Source organism: Arthroderma uncinatum (assembly GCF_011692745.1).
Source record: "Arthroderma uncinatum strain CBS 119779 chromosome Unknown scaffold1, whole genome shotgun sequence".
NCBI lineage: Eukaryota > Fungi > Ascomycota > Eurotiomycetes > Onygenales > Arthrodermataceae > Arthroderma > Arthroderma uncinatum.
In genome coordinates, this window is record NW_022983863.1 from 713,734 (window position 1) to 733,357 (window position 19,624).

General features: G+C 49.7%; 6 protein-coding genes across 6 annotated transcripts; 3 read left to right on the plus strand and 3 right to left on the minus strand.

Annotated features, from left to right (window-relative positions):
- Nucleotides 1-1,110: 1,110 nt before the first annotated feature.
- Nucleotides 1,111-2,186, minus strand: GIQ15_00229 (uncharacterized protein; the record flags this gene model as incomplete). The annotated part of the gene is made up of 4 exons (XM_033547646.1): nucleotides 1,111-1,139; nucleotides 1,207-1,501; nucleotides 1,561-1,851; nucleotides 1,929-2,186. 4 exons carry the CDS (start codon nucleotides 2,184-2,186, stop codon nucleotides 1,111-1,113), a joined length of 873 nt encoding a protein of 290 aa, XP_033408597.1.
- Nucleotides 2,187-2,487: 301 nt separating this feature from the next.
- GIQ15_00230 (DUF1613 domain-containing protein) lies at nucleotides 2,488-5,247 on the plus strand (the record flags this gene model as incomplete). Its single annotated transcript, XM_033547647.1, has 3 exons — nucleotides 2,488-2,564; nucleotides 2,609-2,835; nucleotides 3,374-5,247. The coding sequence occupies 3 exons, from the start codon at nucleotides 2,488-2,490 to the stop codon at nucleotides 5,245-5,247; spliced, it is 2,178 nt and encodes a 725-aa protein (XP_033408598.1).
- A 198-nt stretch (nucleotides 5,248-5,445) lies between these two features.
- On the minus strand, nucleotides 5,446-9,355 carry GIQ15_00231 (Spr18 protein; the record flags this gene model as incomplete). Its single annotated transcript, XM_033547648.1, has 6 exons — nucleotides 5,446-6,519; nucleotides 6,585-6,712; nucleotides 6,768-6,840; nucleotides 6,900-7,793; nucleotides 7,860-8,771; nucleotides 8,840-9,355. The coding sequence occupies 6 exons, from the start codon at nucleotides 9,353-9,355 to the stop codon at nucleotides 5,446-5,448; spliced, it is 3,597 nt and encodes a 1,198-aa protein (XP_033408599.1).
- Nucleotides 9,356-10,062: 707 nt separating this feature from the next.
- On the minus strand, nucleotides 10,063-11,601 carry GIQ15_00232 (uncharacterized protein; the record flags this gene model as incomplete). Its single annotated transcript, XM_033547649.1, has 3 exons — nucleotides 10,063-10,389; nucleotides 10,463-11,380; nucleotides 11,437-11,601. The coding sequence occupies 3 exons, from the start codon at nucleotides 11,599-11,601 to the stop codon at nucleotides 10,063-10,065; spliced, it is 1,410 nt and encodes a 469-aa protein (XP_033408600.1).
- A 1,746-nt stretch (nucleotides 11,602-13,347) lies between these two features.
- Nucleotides 13,348-16,895, plus strand: GIQ15_00233 (uncharacterized protein; the record flags this gene model as incomplete). Its single annotated transcript, XM_033547650.1, has 2 exons — nucleotides 13,348-13,707; nucleotides 13,776-16,895. The coding sequence occupies 2 exons, from the start codon at nucleotides 13,348-13,350 to the stop codon at nucleotides 16,893-16,895; spliced, it is 3,480 nt and encodes a 1,159-aa protein (XP_033408601.1).
- A 1,564-nt stretch (nucleotides 16,896-18,459) lies between these two features.
- On the plus strand, nucleotides 18,460-18,744 carry GIQ15_00234 (uncharacterized protein; the record flags this gene model as incomplete). Its single annotated transcript, XM_033547651.1, has 1 exon — nucleotides 18,460-18,744. One exon carries the CDS (start codon nucleotides 18,460-18,462, stop codon nucleotides 18,742-18,744), a length of 285 nt encoding a protein of 94 aa, XP_033408602.1.
- Nucleotides 18,745-19,624: the final 880 nt, after the last annotated feature.

Genomic DNA, 19,624 nt, shown 5'->3' on the forward strand with positions numbered 1-19,624 from the left:
ATACATATATTCATACGTTACTTAAGACTGCCAGCCTATTCCTCCAAGGTCAAGCACATATAGCCAGGCAAGGCGTGGTCGGGCTTTGTCTAGCCAAGCAGTCTACCGGTTCCATATGTCTGGATACACTTGTTACCAGTTCCATATGCCTGGATATACTTGGATCCATGGAACGACAGCGATCTCCCGAATACCGGCATTCTGTATCGTGTTTCCCCCCAGGTTCCTGTTTCCGGGTATATGTCTTTCCAAACATACTGCCATACTGCGGTCGGTATATACCAGCGAGCCAGTTTCTCTGACTAAAACTAAACCTTGTACCCAGTATTTAATAGGCCATGGTATTAGTCAATAGCTCAGTCGTGGTTTTGGGTTTATCGCCAGTAGTTTTATTTTTTGTTTTTACCGCGTACAACTGGAGCTAATTACTGCGAATACACGACTGAGAACCTTAATCGCCCTGTCCCATCGGCGCAGCTAGTATTTAACGCCCAGGTACGGGGTACGGAGTACGGGGATGTTAATTAAGTTGGTCCCTTACGGTAAATATAGAGCCATGGGTGGGGATGTTTGTTTTACGGCGGGAGTATCACGTATGGAGTGTCCTGTACGAGGTATGGGGGTGTATGAGATGGCATTTGCATTAAAAAAGTGGACAAATGTTAGGGCAGGTTCATATAAAAAAACGGCAATCCAGATAAAAAGCTCTTAGGGCATATAATAAGAAGCGAAAACAAATAAAATGTGAAGTGGTATCAAGAAGAGAAGGCAGGAAACGAGTAAAAGGAAGAAGCTGAGCGAGAAAAGAGGCAAGTGGCAGGCCTGGGAGAATCAAAAAACAGGAGAAGGGGATTAAAGACGAAAGACGAAAGGGGAGGGACTATGGTGTAACTGAGAGGCAGGCAAAGGACAAGACCTCACTGTCAAGCCAGGCACCCTCAGGGGCATAAGATATATAAGTTGCGCATAAACGAAAAAATAAAGAATAAAGCACCCCAATTTCCCTTCCATGATGTAAATAGGACCAATTTCCATACCGGCAGAAGCATTACTAGAGTCATTCCAAGCGTTGGACAGAGAAGAGTTTGAGCGACGCGGCGCAGTGGTTGTTTAGTTGACGCGGAAGGCATCGAGTATTACTATAATGCATGTTAACTATCCAAGACTAATCCCAGATTGATGCCATGACGACGACAGATGACGTACCTTCTGAGCCACGACGACAGCCACTTCCGATCCACATGATCGTGTTGACAAAGGCGTAGCGTTCGTCGCCTGTTTCCATGGATATGTTGACGCGGTATTTATAAGTGTTTGGGTTGACGGAGTCCGCAACGGTAGGATCTGCGACCTTCTCTAGAATCTCTTTGGCGCCCGTCATCCAGCCGTGGGTTTTCACCATGATGAAGGCAGGCGGTTCGTCAGAAGTCTGAAGCAGATAGGACGATTTCATGCTTGTGGCGAGCTCCTTGACTATCACTTGCGAGTCCTGGCCGCCGGGCTGTACGGAGTTAGCGGCGGTACAGACAACAGGGGGCGAGTGTATGCACGGAAACCTACCAAAACGACGCCCTTGCCCCATCGGCCGGCCCATTGGCCGCCGACGAAGGTGACCCAGTCCCGCTGGCCCCAGATACTGTGGCCAAGCGAGACAGACGGGTTCAGCTTGATGCTCATGCGGAAGTCGAGCTCGAGAGTGGGCGCGGGGAGCTGCAGGGACCGAGCAATGTCGCCTTCCGGGAAAGTATGTTGCAGATTGTTTGCTGGAATCGAGTCTTTCATGACATTGAGATAGGTGGGGCACTCCAGCAGATGTTGGCGTTGGCGACTGGTGTTTTTCGCGCGTACCTGCTGGCAGTATATGCATTGTACAGACAAACACTATCACAGTAAGCATGCATCTATAAATATATAAGTAAAGGTATTACCTTATCCTCCTCCTTTGCGCGGAACTCGACGAAGGCGGCGTGCACGTCGTCGAGGGGCGGGGCGGGAAGACTGGACGTGCTCTGGCGGTGTTGCTTGGCAGCCTTGGGCGTGCCGTGGGGGCGTGCCTGGCCAGCGGGAACGGGAGGCGGAGGAGCGGAGGGCGGAGCGGCCTGCGATGGGAGCGACGGACGACCGGGCAGGCTTGGCATGGGCGTCTGCATCCCGCTGGCGTGCGGATTGACTCCCGTAGGCATCATCGGCCCGTTGGTCGAGGGCAGCGTTGCCGTCGCTGGTCCAGGGCCGCCAGGGCCGCCGGGCGGCCCTCCGGGAGCACCGCCATACCCGTTCGCACCGCCGGCAACTCCATTAGGCTGCTGTGCCTGCTGCTGCTGCTGCTGTTGCTGTTGCTGTTGTTGTTGTTGTTGTTGCTGCTGCTGAGGCGGCGGCGGCGGCGGCGCGGGCTGAGCGTGCGGGTTGTTGTGGCCACGCAGGGCGGGACACTCGAGCAGGTGCTGTTTCTGGCGGCTGGTGTTCTTCGCGCGGATCTGCTGGCAGTAGATGCACTGGACGGAGAGACACTGTAGAGCGGACGAAGATATATATCAGTCTCGAGTATTGGAAATCGTCCCGTTTGAGTATTACCCGGGGATACATGACAACTGGACTGAAATACGGGCAGGTTTCACCTTATCGTCTTCCTTGGCGCGAAACTCGACAAACGCGGCGTGCACCTCCTGGTCGACGGTGCGACCCATCGTAATATTCGAGACAGTACGAGGGAGCAGCAGCGAGGGGTCGACGACCGACGACGTCTTGACGGCTGCTCGCTGGCCTGGGAGAGCGAGAGGATGCACACTGGGCGATGCGCTGGAGAGCTCGGCGATGCTTGCCTTGCGGGCGATGCTGGTGCGATGGGAGGGAGAAAAAAAGGGCGATGGGCGAGGAAAACGGAAGAAAAACGAGGAAAACAGAAACGGAGAAAACAGAGAAAACGGAAGAAAACAGAAACCAAAAACCGTCACCGCGTCAGGGTATTTTACGTCACGGCGGCTGACTAACCGCAACAAAGTGTGTATCGCTGGTACCATACGGTCACTTACATACGCCCATACATCCATACATACACACATACACATACACATACATATACACATACACTTGATACTCCTTCTTCTACTACGACTTCTTCTATACTTCTACTTCTATGATATGTTGATATGATATGATATGTTGATCCTATGATATGTTGGTCTTGCTGTTGATACTGGTGATGTGATATGTTCTGAATCTTGATCTCTAGTGGTGAAAACTCTTCTTGGCCCACAAGGATAGAGAGATAGGAAAAGGGAAAGGAGAAAGGAGAAAGATATAAGGAGAATAAGATGCCCCGGAAAAACAAGAGTAAGCAGCGAGAGCCAGTGAGAGAATGCAGCTGACGAGATAGGTGGCCGGACGTCCCCCACGGACTTTGCACAGTCGCTCGAGTCTTCCTGCCTGGCCGACGGGGAGAACTGGATAACGGCTCCCTCACTCAGTCAGCCAGGACTCGGGTTCAGCCCGGATGTCTTTCTCTCGGTGTCGACTCACCTGCTGGCCAATCCAAATCTCATATCCCCCAGTCTCTTCAGGGCAGACATCCTCCACGACAGCTGGGGGGTCTTGGAGACCACGGCGGATAGAGAGAGCAGTCTGCCAGAGAGAGATGTAGCAAAGAGAGACGAAACACGTCCGTCTCGGCCCGTCTTTCTTGGATTTGAACTGCAGCGCGTGGTAGTGAGGAGGTTGATACCCAGGAATCCAAACCTCGACCCGGCCCACGACCAGACCTGCCATCTCTACAAAGGCAAAGGGGACCAGGACGATGTTCACAAAACATCCTATCTGGCCGTATACTATCCCCATGCCACCTCTGAGCAGGATATGCCGTTCTACCACCCGGTCGTGCGTGGATTTGCCCTCCTCTACTCCCACGACGACGGCTCCAGCAACGGTGGAATCATGTCCCTTCACTTCCTCCCTTTCTCCCCAGACATCCCATCCACCATCCCCAACCGTCTCCATCGAACCCTTCTCAATCTCCTATCCATACACATCCGTCTTGCCTCGGGACCGTCGGCAACGTCCCACCCAAGCGGTACACAGCCCAGGCCGTTCAAGGATAACTTGATCCCCCAGCATACGGTCCAGAACACTTACACGAAACTAAAGTCAAAATACGCGCCCAGTCTGGTGAAGAACTGGGTAGAGGTTACAGAGCCGTCCAAGCACGTGTTTGAAGACCTCTCGATTGCCGCGTTTTTGATCGAGCTGTGGAAGACCATGTATCATTTGCCTGCATCTGACTCTACGCTCAGAGAAGAAGAGAATGGGCATGATGTGATGGGAGGGGGACGTCCTGAACAAAAGACTGGTTTTCCTGGGTTCGTCGACATCGCATGTGGGAATGGTGTGTTGGTGTATATCCTTCTCTCGGAAGGGTACGGAGGCTGGGGTTTTGATGCCCGTTCTCGCAAGACCTGGTCGATTTTTCCTTCCTGGGTGCAAGAACAGCTGAAAGAAAGGACGTGTGTGCCGCAGCCGTTTAAGGATGTTCTACCCCACGCGTCTGATGATAACGGTTCAACTATCTCCGGCCAGTTCAAGGATGGCACATTCATCATATCCAATCACGCAGACGAACTCACTCTCTGGACTCCGCTGCTTGGGATCATATCCAACCCGTCTCAGCCACTCCCATTCCTTGCCATACCGTGCTGCTCTCATGGCCTGTCGGGTGCAAGATATCGCTATCCGCCTCCAAGGGGTGCCCTTAAGGGAGGTCACAAGGAGACTACTGAAAATGAACAGTCAAACGAGAATATTGATGATGAGCACCACGACCATAACTCTCAGCCTGAAAGTGGTGATCTGAAAGCTCTGCGTGCGAAAAAGCTTGAAGCTCAGAAGAATCCAGGGTCCCTTTCGTCCACATACGGCTGCCTGACTGCTAAACTTGTCAGTATAGCCGAGGAGGTAGGCTACGAAGTCGACAAGACACTACTGCGTATTCCTAGTACGCGAAACATCGGAGTGATCGGGGGGCTAAAGGCGTGGCAGGCCGTTACCTCGCTTCCTAACACTGCTTCAATCGACGAGCCGGATAAAATGGCTGCTGACGTCGAGGAGCGTAAAGAACGTGTCCAGAAGGTTGTGGAAAGAGAGACAGATAGGGATGCTGGACTATGTGCCTCTGCAGAGTCATGGGTTGAACGGTCGATGGGGTTGAATAAAGGTCAGGGAAGAGGAAAGCTCAACTGTAGAAATGAACATCACGATTGATTATCTGGTCAGGCTGGCGACATGACATGATATCTTAGAGAAGATATTAATAAAATAGAGATGAGAGCCATGACTCTAATGACAAATAGTATTTACACGAAATATATCCAAAAGTACCACCTAACGAACCAGGTACATGCAAGTCAAATAAATAACAGACCGCCTCCAGATAGACCGCAGATAGACCCTTACTAGTAATCACCCAACCATCGCCCTTTTGCCTTTGGATCTTTCTGACTTGCCTCGCTGCGCAATAACGTCCTTCATCCGTAATACGCACCGTCCAAAGTCCAGCTGGCTGTAATCCTCCGGCATGTACTCACCGCTGAAGATACACAGCACCGTCATGCCAGGTTTGTACACCAACCCGCTAAGCAGCTTGGGCGTGATAAGGAAATATTGGCCGCCCGCAGTCCCCGAGTCCGCTTGGCCACCTGCAATATCAACCATACGTTCATGAACCATGCGCTCATTTCGTGGGTCCATACCCTGGTTAATCTCGTCGACGACCCTGAATGGCGAGGCAGAGAGCGATTGCAGTGCCATGAGATAGAAAATGGTACTGACTGCTCGCTCACCACCGGACTGACGATGGGAGTCAAGTACAGAGAGCGCCTCGTGTTCACGGAACTTGACCTGTATTTTTATCGACCATTGATCGAAGTCGCTCCCGCTATCTGCATCGTTGGGTCCCAAGCCTTCACATTTATCAACGGTTACCTGTCCTGCACAACCTATGCGGGCGAAATTGTCCGCGAAGGCATCGCTGATTTTAGACACGATCTCGTCTAATTTAGGCTCCCATTTGCCTCGTACGTCAGCAATGTGTTCTTTTAGTTCGTTCAGCCTCTGTTCCGATCCAGCAAGCTGTTCTTTCAACGCATCAATACGGGCTTGTCGTTCTTCGAACTCTTGTATGACATTGCTGCTTCCTTCGTGTGTTAGTTCTAGCCTAGCCTTTTCAGAGTCGATATCGGCTTCAAGCTGCGCGACAGTGTGTTGCTTGATCTCTTCGCCAACCCCTCTAAGCCCAGGTGTTGAATGCATACTGCCAACCACAGCGCGTGCCTCCCTCTGGCAATCTTGAAGCGTCCTCTTAGCTTCAGTCCACCTTCGTATCACGTCTTCGACTTCTGCGTCTTTGGCCGCGAGAGTCTTTGTAACTTCAACGTTTCGCTCCTTGAGCGTGTCCCAGTCAGAGTAGGCTTCTATGGCCATGATCTCCACATGTGCTAATTCCTCTAGTATTTTTCGCAATGCAACCACGGCGTTCTTATAAAGGGATATTATTAGCTCATCACAAATTAATGAGAATGATAAGGATCTATCCAACTTACCGAGTATTCAATAGCTACTATAGCTTTGTCAACAGCAAGACCATCTTGCTTACCTCGTAATGACTCTACCCGATCCCTGATTGCCTGTATTCGAGCATTCACAGTCTTCAGTCTTTCTTTTTGTTGCGCTATTAGGGACGTTAGCAAGGGCTCTTGTATAAATTCAAGTATAGACAAATTTACCAAGTCTCGTCGGGAGAGATCGATAATTCACCATTGCCGACTGCTTCTCTGCCTTGACTCTCTCTAGCTCGTTCTGTTTATAGGACGTCAGATCATCGTTCTTGCTGCCATCAATCATAGAGTGTGGTATACCTTTTCTTTAGAGATTGTGTCATTCTGCTCCTTTAGGCGTTGCAACCCACTCCTTTCTTCCTCACCCCTAGCGACTATCTCGTCCACCTCGCTATTCCATTCAGTAATGCAATTCCTCAGGTCCTGTTCGGTTGACGACGAATCGACAGGGTTGTTGGTCCACATCCTAGCGGGCCATAGCTGTCTTACCCTAGTTGTAGTTGCACTAGGACCATATTCGCGTCGACGGACAACTTGATAGCTTTGTTTTCCGGCAACCCATGTGCTGATATTACTGCTCTCCATCGTACGGTACTCTTCATCGGAAATGTCTCTCAGCACGACGGCAGTTTGATGGAATCTGTTCTCACTACACAACATAGCTAGAACAGGCTCCGGACCAGACATAAAGTCCTTTGCCCAACCGTCGAAGTTCAACGACCGAAGCTCCTCGTCAGATACCGGCGGGTTCAGACTAGACATGGATACAGTACATGTCTTTATACTTATATCGTGCAGGTGTAGTTCGTTGTTCAAAATACCCTGTAGAGTTCTGAAATCCGCTCGGCATTGGGTGGTAAATGCCATGAAGTCATTTCTCTGCAAAAGCGACTCGACAGCACTAGCATATCTCGCGTCCTTTACAGAGCACTCCACAACTGGAGGGCCGTACACATGCTTCTCAAACCGGTCTGGGTTGTTTTTTATATATTGCCAGGCCTTAAACGAATCTTCAGATATTCGCCGCAACTTTTCTTCCTGCTGACCGGATTGGGATTGGAGTTCTTGGAGTCGGTTTTCGGCGTTTTTAATCTTGTCCCTGGTTGTTTCCAAGTTCTGGATGGTAGTTCTCTTTTTGAGTTGGATTTCCCTCGCCTTGTCTGCTATTTCACGCATTTGGCGAACACAATCACGCTAGAAAATGAGGAATTAGCAATGCATAACTATCGACGTAACGGACGGAAAGGAGGGGGTTCTCACTATTTTCTCGGTATATGCAGCAGCATCAAATTCCACGGAGCTCTCCTCAATTTGACGTTGGAGCTTGTTAATGCTCTGCTGAACTCTCTTACACTCCTCCAGCTGACCTGAACCACTTTTCCTTTCGGCGTCTATCTGATGGGTCAGGTTTTTCATTTGATCTTCAATCTCGACCATTTTGTTCGAGATACTTGTTGCAGTCTCTTCACCCCGTACGACAAGAGTTCTCTTCTGTTTGAGTACGGCCCCGACTTTAGCACAATACTCCGCTTTCGATTCGACGGCCTTTAATGCCGGTTTTAATTGTTCTTTCAACTCCGCTTGCTCGCGGAGCAACCCTTGCCTCTGTTCCTTGAGGGCCTCAACATCCCTACGAGACTGGTTATACCGGGGAATTGGTCTTAGGAGTTCGAGGTATTTTAGTCGTTTCTTTATCTCCTCTCGTTGTTTCATCCTTTCCACGTCTTCACGCTGCATTTGCTGGCGTCTCTCCAAGCCTACCAAATGCTCCCTTTGGCCGGCACCATCTTCCAGTAATCCCTTTTGTCCCGCACGTAACTGTTTTAGACTTTCATGCCACTCTACCATTTCAGGTCCAGCGGTAGCCCGTTGTGTAGAATGCAGTAGCTCCACGGGAGACAACGCAGCAAATTCGCTGACCTTATCCTGCGGTAGAAATTGACAGAGATTGTCAATCTGTATTGAGAATGATCTTGCAAGCGCTAGCACCCTAGACTGATTCGTTGCCTTTCCATTTATCATAAACGTGCTCTTGTTGCCCTCACGTTTTATAGTTCTGCAGATGATGGGGTTTCGATTCATGCCATCTCCGGCTTTGAGCTCAATTTCAATAGTAGCTTCGCTGCAGCCATGTTTAACGAACTCGGCGACCTCTTTACCGCGGCCCAGGTGCTACAAATAACATAACTGCATCAGTGGCTGTTCTCGCAAAAGCGATATCCAGGCTGGGATATTCTCACCGTTGGGCCCCATCCCAGTCCTAGGCATATAGCGCAAACAAACGTACTCTTCCCCGTCCCGTTGGGTCCGATCACCATATTAAGTCTCGGCCCTGGAAAGCATTCGGCAGAGGTATAGGTTACAAAATTCGTCAATTTCACTCTCACAATCGAGCCAGGTCGGTGTTCAAGTGGTTCTGCATTATTTCCTCCTGCAATTCCATTACTTGACGAGGCCGCGTTTTGAACCCCAGGCGGGGCTTCCGATGCGCCTTCGCTCGAAGTATCTGAATCCCTAGAGTCTGCTTCTGGTGACTCGTCGTCGTCGCCATCATCATCCGAGAGAATGCCCGCTTTTGTCTCAGAAGCATCGCTCTCATTACCATCCCTCCCAGTACTTAATCTAACGCGTTTGCTGGCATTTGAAGCTTGGGAGAACGGCGTGCCATCTCGGTCATTTCTAGACGCTTCATCGTCGTCGGAATCAGATCCTGCAGCTCGTCGCCGTCGTCTGGGGGGAGCTAAGCTGTCTGGCATTGTGCAGGAGTCAAGTGCTGTCAGCGTTGTACCATGACGTTTGATATGTTTTTCGACTTTGATAATTTGTATGTTGGAAGTTCAGCGCGTCGCGATCGCGCTAATCCGCTTTTGGATAAATTGAACAGAACTTCCGTTATATACACACCCCCTTAGTCGAAATAGTAGTAATCTTTTTGATTATAGATAATATTGTTGGTTATATGTACATATCGTGTGATATTTGGTGAAATTATATTGGAGTATTCTTTTTATAACAACAAAGAATGGCGGGAAGCACTGCTAATCACCCGGCCAGACTTGAGAAATGGACAAGAACTGTATCCCCTTGGATATTGGTACAAGACAACCACACAGTATTTGAACGCCGCCAGGAATCAAACCTGTCCCATGGACCCCCGTGGTATATGTCAAAAGTAGTCGTTCCAACCCGTTGCGCCGTAACTCCTAGCATACCCTTAGAATAAGAAAAAAAGCCCCATCCAGTGATTTTTCATATGACGTCTAAACATGACTCAGGTACCCAACCCCCCCCCCCCCCCCCCCAATATGTAGCTAAGCCATAACCGATAATGAGCCGAAAAAGGTGAAAGGTAGAGATAAGTTGTGGCGTTTGCAAGAGTCGTAAAATTGAGCGGACATAGCGTGAGCCAAAGTGGACCTTGCGCTGGTTACTAGTCAATAGTAAGGTGGCAAACTTTTGCCCGCTAGAAATAGTTCCCATTTGGCAAGGTCATGAATATGCCGATGAGGATGATGGTTACGGCGCTTCCCAGTGTTGTTGAGCGGACGATAGTCATAGTCTGAAGTTGGCAGAGGGTTGGGTCCTTAATTTGTATCGACGGGTCAAAGGCTTTGCTGAAAAAGCCTCTTTTTCGATTCTGTCGCATCCAGGGTTCGTCCTCGTAGGAATTAGCAGCCCCAAAGGCGTCAAATGCTTTCCGATTAAGTTGGCAGGCGTTTTTTGGGGGGTCATCATTTTCGCCATGGATCTCCCATGGGCGTAGCTGCCGCTTATAAAAACAGAGGAATAGCTGGAAGATATAACATTAGGATTATTCTGCTAATGGGATAAAAGGGGATCAAAATCACCGAGACTAAACATACCATACAAGTTCCTTCCATGGCAGCAATCAAGGATGCAATACCGGGAAACAGAAGCATGGCAGAAAACATCCTCCAACCCCGATGTGCCTTGCTAAATACCAAGACGATGGCGAGGGCTAATCCAAAGGCAATAATAATCATGCTGACGACGCGAGCACATAATAGACGGTTGCGGTTGCTATTGTTTAGCGACCATCGGATGAACTGTGGATGAGATTGCTGACGTAGGTTCCATTCAACTTCTTGGAGTACACCAGCAAAGGCGGAGGGGTGAGTGGTGACAGATAATGCTTCCATGACTATCTTTCGTTCTATCGACGTTAGATTCAACTGGCGGGGCGCATTGTCTAGGATGTAGGTTGAGATGATTCGGTTTATTTCTTTGCGGTATGGTTGGATAGTAACTAGGAGACGCATATTTGTTAGCAGGCGCCCGCTCGAGTGACGGGAACTGGGTGAGGTGGCAGTCATACAAGGCTCGAGAGGATTTATGCCATCAAAAGCACTTGATTCGTCGATGGATTCCTGGCATTCAGACAACTTCAAGCCTGCATCCCACTCAAGCCATTCCCCGCGGGAAAGGCTGCTGGTCTCAAAATCAGCATGCGAGCTGTTAGGCCGTGTTGCGAAGGGCGTTAGGTCGTCCATTTCAGTCTCTGTGACTTTTGGGAAGGCCGGGATTGGCATGAAAGCGCCGACGATAGAAGGAGCCCGTTTCGCCCTCTCCTTTGCTTGATTGTTGCGACGAACCACCTTTTTCCGTTGTTCTTCGGTCCATGGCGGCGACAACGCCCACATAGATTCAGAGAGGCTGGAAAAGCGCTGGATATAGTCCCGATACCACAAGTAAAACTGGAGGTTCTCTGCTGCGCGCTCAACATAGATGAGGTAGTTCATAAAATCGACCACACCACACGGCTATATATTCAACGTTAGTAATCGTATCGCCTGGAAAATGAAGCATGTCTACTCACAGAGCAGGTGCAGCCATTAACGATCATCTCAAAGGACAGGGCCTTCTTCCTGCTGCCGAACAGGAGGTTCTTCCACGCAATCCATCTCGCTGTTATTGATGAGTACTGAGGCGATTCACCGGGCCGCACGTGGGATGAGCGTGGGCCATACTTCTTGAGTGCCATCTTGACAAGATAGCATGGCGCTGAAGGCAATGAGCGGCAAACAAAGAAATCACGAAGAGAAATCGAATAAATCGAAGAAATCGAAGAAATCTGGAAGGTTGAAAGGAATGGATCAGGGTCAAGAAGTGCAGCTGAGGGCGGCGACTTGGCGATCTTCACAACCTTCGCAACCAACCGGTGAGGGGGGGTGTACCCGTCCGCTAGTATTTTATTGCTACGAGGTGGAGATATAGGCGAAGAGTTCGGGGTTAGGCGAGACGACTTCGTCCCCCAAGGCTTTCCTTGCAAGGATATCGATCCTCTAGCCTAGAAAGCCTCTTAAACCTAGAGCGAGGACAAAAGGATCACGAAGATTTTAACCGCTGCTGGATTATCGCATTAAGAATTAAACACGACCGTGCTTCAGCAGGCGAGGACTCAGGCTGCATAGTTGTTACTAAATGTTTTTGTCAGTACATATCGGGGCGATGGGAAGGTAAACCCTAAACCCGCAAATCTCTCATGCTTTGGGCAAGTGTTGAACACCTCAGAAGCAAGGGACCGAGACCCTGAAAAATCGAACTCATCTCGCACCTCCTCGACCAGCCAGGCCCCGGCGAAAGGGGGAACCGCCCGGCGGCAGGACGGACTCCAGCATGGCTCCGGCATGACCATGACTCCAGCAGAGAAAGGGTACTCCGTAGGTGCCGCGGTGTCGTCCCGGACGGCCACTCCGGGAAAATCAGCACCACTTTCTTCCAGAACAAGCTCCCAACCAAGGAAACGGTGCTTTCCGTGTAGCCTGTGAGATGCGCGGCATCATCTTTCGTACGACTGTTACGGCCCCTATTACTCATGCTGTGCATCACCGCGAGACCGGTGACGCCAATGGAATCAGCTTGTCTGTCGCTCGGAGCCCGCTGATTCGGTAAGGATAGTCCCTGCATATGACGGGGTCTTCTGACTAGCCAGTGAACGCTAACGCCTCCTATCAAATAGTTGGTTTTGCTCGTACGCAGGAAATTATTCCTGAAGAATCGTCAACCAGGCTCCTTGCTGGCTCCACGGCGCGGCTTGATGGCTCGCTGGGCGTAAGTGGCTTGCCCAGGTTTATCAAGCGACGCGAGCAACACGAGTTATAGTAATATCGCCTAAACTCAATACCGGCCCAGCTCGAGGGTGACCGGGATGCGCTGTGGCCTAGGAGCGTATCCTGTGGGGTTACATCGTATAAGTAGGAACTCGTCTGCCGGGGGTGAGAACTCCGGAGCAGACACACGATAGCTCACATGCTAACGTCGTTCCTGGCATCAACTAGCTCAACGTCGTATAGTCTTAACTGCGTAACTGTAATCGTAACTGTAATCTTATGCATTAACTGTAGTCTTTGTAGTCGCATGTGTTGAAGTTGAAGTCGGACCCGGATGTCCCAACTTGGAAGTTTTATATTGGCCGACGTTATGATTATGTAAGTTTATTAGTAAGATATTAGCTAAGGTGTTACATAATATATTAGTCACTCGGTGGCCACGGAGATCACATGTCAGGGCAGCCCAAAGGGGAAACTCGCACTTCTTCGAGACTCGCGGGTCACATTCAGCGCGCATCTGACGAACCTTTGTAGCTGAAGAGCTGTGCTGGCGGGTTTTATATAACGAGATATACCCAGTTTCTGCGTTGGCACGACCCCGCGGCGGACGGATCAATGGATGCCATGTCCTGGTCGTCTACTGATACATTTTATACTCCTAGCGCATCTTTCAAGCTATGTCTGTGCATGGCCACCCCGATCCAGCACCAGGAGCATCAGCGGCATCAAAAGCATCGGGAGCGGGAACGGTGACCAGATGGAGGCCACAGAGCGGCCGTCCGACCAGCAGCACGCTCTTACCGTCCCCCATTGCGTCCCTCATCAGCCTGGTGACGCAGTCGACCTCGCTATCCCTGAGGTTCTGGACATATCTCGGTAGTTTTGCGATCAATAGCGCCAGGGCAACAACTCTTACCGGGCTGGAACTGAGTAGAGCCGTAGTCGAGGGTATCCTGATCCGCGCCGGACGGGACGTCGTGACCCGTAGCAGTGATGAGCATGGGAGGTTTGAGGCAGAGTCACTTTTAGAGCGAAGCGTAAGCCCTGTCAAAGCGCCATAATTTTTATGTACATTGTACCCAGGATAGCTGATATTGATTCACAGTTGGCGACTCTGCATACAACTATTACTTCTGCTTCCTTCTTTGCATCTGCGAGCTTCCATCTCTCCTCTGTCACCCTCTCCTCGGTGACATCATTCTCCCAGACTCTCCTCTCGACCCTCGATGCAATTCTCGGGTCCACCGAGTCCTCCAGGGCGATTGCTGCTATCATCACTCTCATTCGACGTGAACTGAGAAATCCGGAACTAATCCCACCTGGGGAGACAGTCGGTGTTGGAGATTTACTCGTTGGTTCTGTGGGATTTGTGCTACTACAGCGATGGGGCCGGAGAAAGACAGGTAAGGAGGTAAGACTGAATGGAAATGAGGAAACGATATGGGATGTCGTCATTCTTGACAACGGGTTGAGAGCAGATGTTGTTGGCACTCACCAGACGGCATACGGAGAAGACATTGAGGGAGCTGATTCCTCGTCTATACGGCCTTCCTCGTTCCTTATACCCGATGTCACAGGTGGTGATGAAAGCCTTGACACTGTTGAACGAGGAAATGCATCGTTTACCCATCTCAGCCACCTCGTCCCCCACGTATCTCTCTCCGCGGATCGTCAACATGAACTCGCTGACGATGAGATCCGTCGTTATATCGTGGAGCAACTACCGCGAGGCTGCCATGCAACGATAAAGACCGACACAGTCACCGCAAGGACAATCACAGTCGACGTTTTTGACTCCGGCTGTGTCGACATTTCTCCACCACCCGGAACTACAAAGGTTGAGGAAAGAATACAACCAGAATACAATCATGCCATAACAGGCTCGGATTTGACTAGTGAAGCTCGACCCAAACATACGGTCGTTTTTAGAACCGTATCGAATTCCGTCCAGGACTCAGAGTTGCGTATACCCTCTCACGCAACCACTCCAGAGTCACAGTTCGGCTGGCCGCAGGTGGATGCTAGAGAGAATATTTACAACGACGACGCACACTTGACGCCGTCAGCCAGCATCGAGTCTAGCCCCCGAATGCAGCCCAAGCGCATTCCCCGTCGACGGAGGAGCTCAGTATCAGATACGAGTGGCTCTGAGACCCCCAGAAGCCTCGGAACAAGGTCTTTTGCACGCATCAGTAGCAAGGTGAAAGCCAACGCAGAAGACAAGCTCGGTAATAAACTCTCCTCGAAGAAACTGTCTAAGGGGAGCGGCCCGAATGCAGCGCAAGGCATCTCCCCCAGGACCTCGTCAGCTAAGGATAATAAACCCCGGATAAAAAACACTCTCAGTAGTTTCCAAAAGGGATTAAGCTCCAACAAAGAAAGGGACCCGACAAGCAATAAACCAGCAGCGAGAAATTCGACGGTGTTGTCAGATGCTACAAATAGGATCCGGCCCTTGTCTCCCCAGAAAGGAAAATCCGCTCCATCCCAAAGGAAAATGGAACGCGAGGCCTGCTCCAACGAGACTAACCCAGGAGGATCGCTAGCATCCGGCCGCTACTTACTCCGCGAGACGAGCTCTGAGTCGTTCATTGCTCAAACGGATGCCTATTCCATTCGCTCTCCAGAGGGACGGTCCAGCTCACCATCCCTTCCAAGGGAGCATATCCGTAGCAGTTCTTCCTTGTCTAGAGCGAGGTCTGAAAAAGATATGTCTCTCTTACTCAACTTCACTAGCCGTCCCGCTACTCCTGCAATGTCTCGTCGGAACTCGTCAAAATCCGCGGTTCCTAGCATATACTCTATCGCCACAGGGTCAGAAACTTCCCTCCTGTTAGCACCTCGAACAGGCAAGAGTGCATACGATGGCAATTCCGCTCTCTCATCTCTTTCACGTACTGGTTACGTTCCAGGACTTTACCCTTCTAACAATCTAGTGCGTAATATACGCCGCTTTTCTCGCTTTTCGTCTGCATCATACGGGTCAAATTTCCTTAGGGTAATGGGGATCTCCAATGCTGCTCAAAAGCTACATCAAGACCCAGTAGACCATCATGAGCATAGCTCGTTTTCAGACCACACAGGGCTACCAACTTCGACCATTTTACTTTCGTCCTTTGTCGATCCAGCCGGCGGTACCAACTCTGCCGGGGTTCCATCTGAAGGCTTTCCGTTAGTCCATTATTTAGCCTTAGATCACGAATCTAAAGCTGCAGTTTTAACGCTGAGAGGTACTTGGGGGTTTGAGGATATTCTTACCGACATGACATGCGATTATGACGACATGCATTGGCTGGGCAGGACCTATCAAGTCCACAAGGGAATGTTAGCTTCTGCGAAGCGTCTACTAGAAGGTGGCGGAGGCAAAGTCATGGCCACAATCAAATCAGCCCTGGAAGAATTCCCTGAATACGGCGTCATTTTCTGCGGGCATTCACTTGGAGGCGGAGTGGCTGCGCTCCTTGCTACGCTGATATCACAGCCACAACACCCCGACTTACCGGGCCCATCATTCGTCACATCATCGAATCAAGCTCTCACTGGCCTCCTACCCGCCACTGCTAATGAAGGTACCCACAATACCCAACAGCAAATGGGCCAATTTTCCCTCCCTCCTGGCCGACCGGTTCACGTCTATGCATATGGCCCACCTGCTGTGATGAGCCCATCACTCCGCCTAGCCACTAGAGGATTGATTACCACAATAGTCAATGGGCATGATGTTGTACCAACCCTTTCCCTAGGTGTACTACATGACTTCCACAGTGTTGCCCTTTCTTTCAAGCGTGATGTTGCCGACGCCAAATCTCAAGTAAAAGCTCGAGTATGGGACGCAATCACTCGCAGCATTGCTAACAAGCTATACATGGATAACCCTATTTCAGTTCACGCAGGTGATGGTCTTGGGGAAGATTCATGGGCGTGGAATACACTTAAGTCTCTGCGAGAAAGTCTGACGGCCACAAAGCTGCTACCCCCGGGAGAGGTATTCGTTGTCGAAACGATGCGTGTCTTACAACGCGATGCCTTTACGGGTGATGTGGTCACTGCAGACGGATACCCGCGTCTTGGCCGGCCTGCCACTCGGGTTCAATTAAAATACATCCGAGACGTGGAGAAGAGATTCAGTGAGGTTAGATTCGGATCTGGCATGTTGTTAGATCACAGTCCAGCAAGGTACGAAACTACTTTGGCAGTACTGGCACGGGGTGTCCTTGAAGATTAGACAACTTTTTTTCTTCAACTCCGTCTTTGCATATATTTATAGGATGACTTATACGAAGGTTCTTTCTTTTCTTTTTTAACCCTGGTTTTGGTTACACATTTTTATTCTGCCCACTCTTGTGAACAAGTAACGTTTGGAGCATTTTATATTTACGATTTTGGTCATTGCATGGCACATAGAAAACTGCACCTACACCCCCTTCCATGAAATTGGCGTTATTCGAAATACCCTCTTAGATACCTCAAATATAGCAAGTTACACATAAACATAACAGAAAGAATACAGATAAAACAATTTCGGCCTCATTAGGTTAGGAACATGCCATGGACATTAAACGGTCCTTTTAAGACTGTTTTTATATAGTGCTTAAATCTATCGTAAAAATACATATTGCGATATAATGAACCCGTGTTTAGCGCAACACCCCGCCCGTTCTCTCCCTCTAGGTAGACAAGTTTGGACGTGATGTGGCACTTCGTTTCTCTTATGCTCAAATCTTTCAGAAGCATGTTGCAGCCTTTGTATAGTAGCTAGGAACCCAACTCCGTAGATAAAGATACCAAAAGCCTGTCACCCCCAGGAATAACAGCAAATCGCACTTCACTGCTGCTTAGGCTGGGTTGTGCTAACACAGTAGGGAAGCCGGAGTCTATAATCCAACACTGGTGCTTGTTCCCCCGGTTGAGCCATTTCAGCCCTTTGTCCCTGATGCGCAACAACCAGCTTGGGGAAACGTCTTCCTATCCGGGTAGGTAGGCGATGAAGCTGGGCTTCGAGCTGTGATTCAAGCAATATGATTAGGAAGGGTTCTGGAACAGAACCAAGTGTCCCTTCAGCCCTGCCTCTCGTTTCGTTGTTGCAATTCCCGTGGCGTCCGCCGTTGCTGTTGGTATAGCTCCTTCTGTCGTAAGAGCGCTGTTTTTTCAGCTTGCCTCGCTTCAAGTGTCTTGATTTGCCCCTCTAGCATCTTCCGTTTCGCGACTAAATTCTCCCTCACTACCATAAGTGTATTAATTTTCTCCTCCGGTGTAGCTGCCATGCTCCGTTTGACTCGCTAAATATACAAACCCCGTTGTTAGCTATGGCTCGCCTTAATTGAATCCATATAAATGAATAGAACAAGTGGTTGCTCACCTCCTGTTCATCCTGGCTCATTTTTAGACTTGCACCCCATATCGCTCCGGTAGCTGTGATTATTGCAACTGCGCCGGTCAATATCTTGTTTTTAGCCTGCGATGAGAAGACCATGGTCCTGGATTTCGAGTGATCACACGTTGATGTATGATTTCATTCGTTTGGGGAGCAAGTGAGCGAGTTCATCGGGTGTGATTGATTGTTGTCTTTTTGATGTCGAAGTCTCAGCTAATAAACACTTGGTCTTGGCAACGGCCTTATTTACAACCTTCACGATCACAACCTTACTAACAACGAACAACACGCACAACGCGAAACCTATAACTCGCCATACCAAGGATAGCTTGCTACCCGAAGAATACATACCCACATAACAAATCGACTGAAAATGAATTCTAACCACGGACAATCGACCCTCTCTCCAGCCAAAATGCGGCAATACTCCCACCTCCATGCCCAACTAGCCCAGCTCAACGCCAACCTAGCTGATACGCAGAACCTCATGCGCATGACGAGTGCTCAAGCAAGTGATCTACGGTTTCTAGGCGGATATGTAGGAAGCCTGTTTATGGGCGCCGCGAAAGTCTTGGGCGAGGAGGGAATCAACGGGCAGGATCATAGCAACAACAAAGACAAGAGAGATGGAAGTAAAGAGGGCGAGGCCACGCGCGCGGATAGTGAGAGTGGTGCTGGAGAGAATGACGACGAGAGCTAGGGTTAAATGAGGGGGGAAGTCAATCTACAGTGTTAGATTTGAACCGTCGATACGGGAGGAACAATACGACCAGTACTCCCAAGCTACCTAGTCAAGGTGATTTTCTGCCTTCATGGAATTTCTAGCCTTCCATGTCACTGGCTGTGTTGGCAAATTGCCTATAGCATTGGATGCGGAGGTAGATGGACTAAATTGGGCATCACGATGCTGTCGAAATCGATACGACCAGGAGCCTAAAGTACACCAGTGAGGTGAATCAACGAACCAGATCTCAGCATACGGCAGCCATTGTTGAAGGGCCTTACTCACCAGGGCATTTCGAACATCCTACAGGCATATCCCTTGAGCTCACAACGGTAACTGGTTATTCGTGGAAGCTCTGTCACCGGTGATTTTTTCGGTTATTCAAAGATACCGGTTGGCGATTAACCGTATCTCTTCAAAGGAGGTGCTATTGATATGCAGAAAGATTCGTCCCAGTGAGATATCCTTTTCAGGATGTTTTCTGGTCGTATTTGGGGTTGAATACTCGGCCTCATCGAATTATCAACAAGGTAAACCAAGCATCATTCCAAACCTCTGAACCCACGGCTCCTGCCAGGCCTCCCATAGTGGTTGGGTAAAGATTGGTATCTTAGATGTCGAATTAGGGTGGTTGAGTTTAGTTAGGAGCTTTGCTCGGGCGATATGCTACTACGTTTTGACCAAGAATGTAATGACTTTGAATAAAATAATCAAAAAAAGGTATTTCTTTCTATTTCAGAAAAGTAATAGTAAGTAATTAGTAGCAGTTGCAATGCACACTGTCAATCCATGTCAAACAAAACCAGATAATCCGCCAAACACATTTAAAAAAGGACAGGAAAGAAGGGGTAAATGA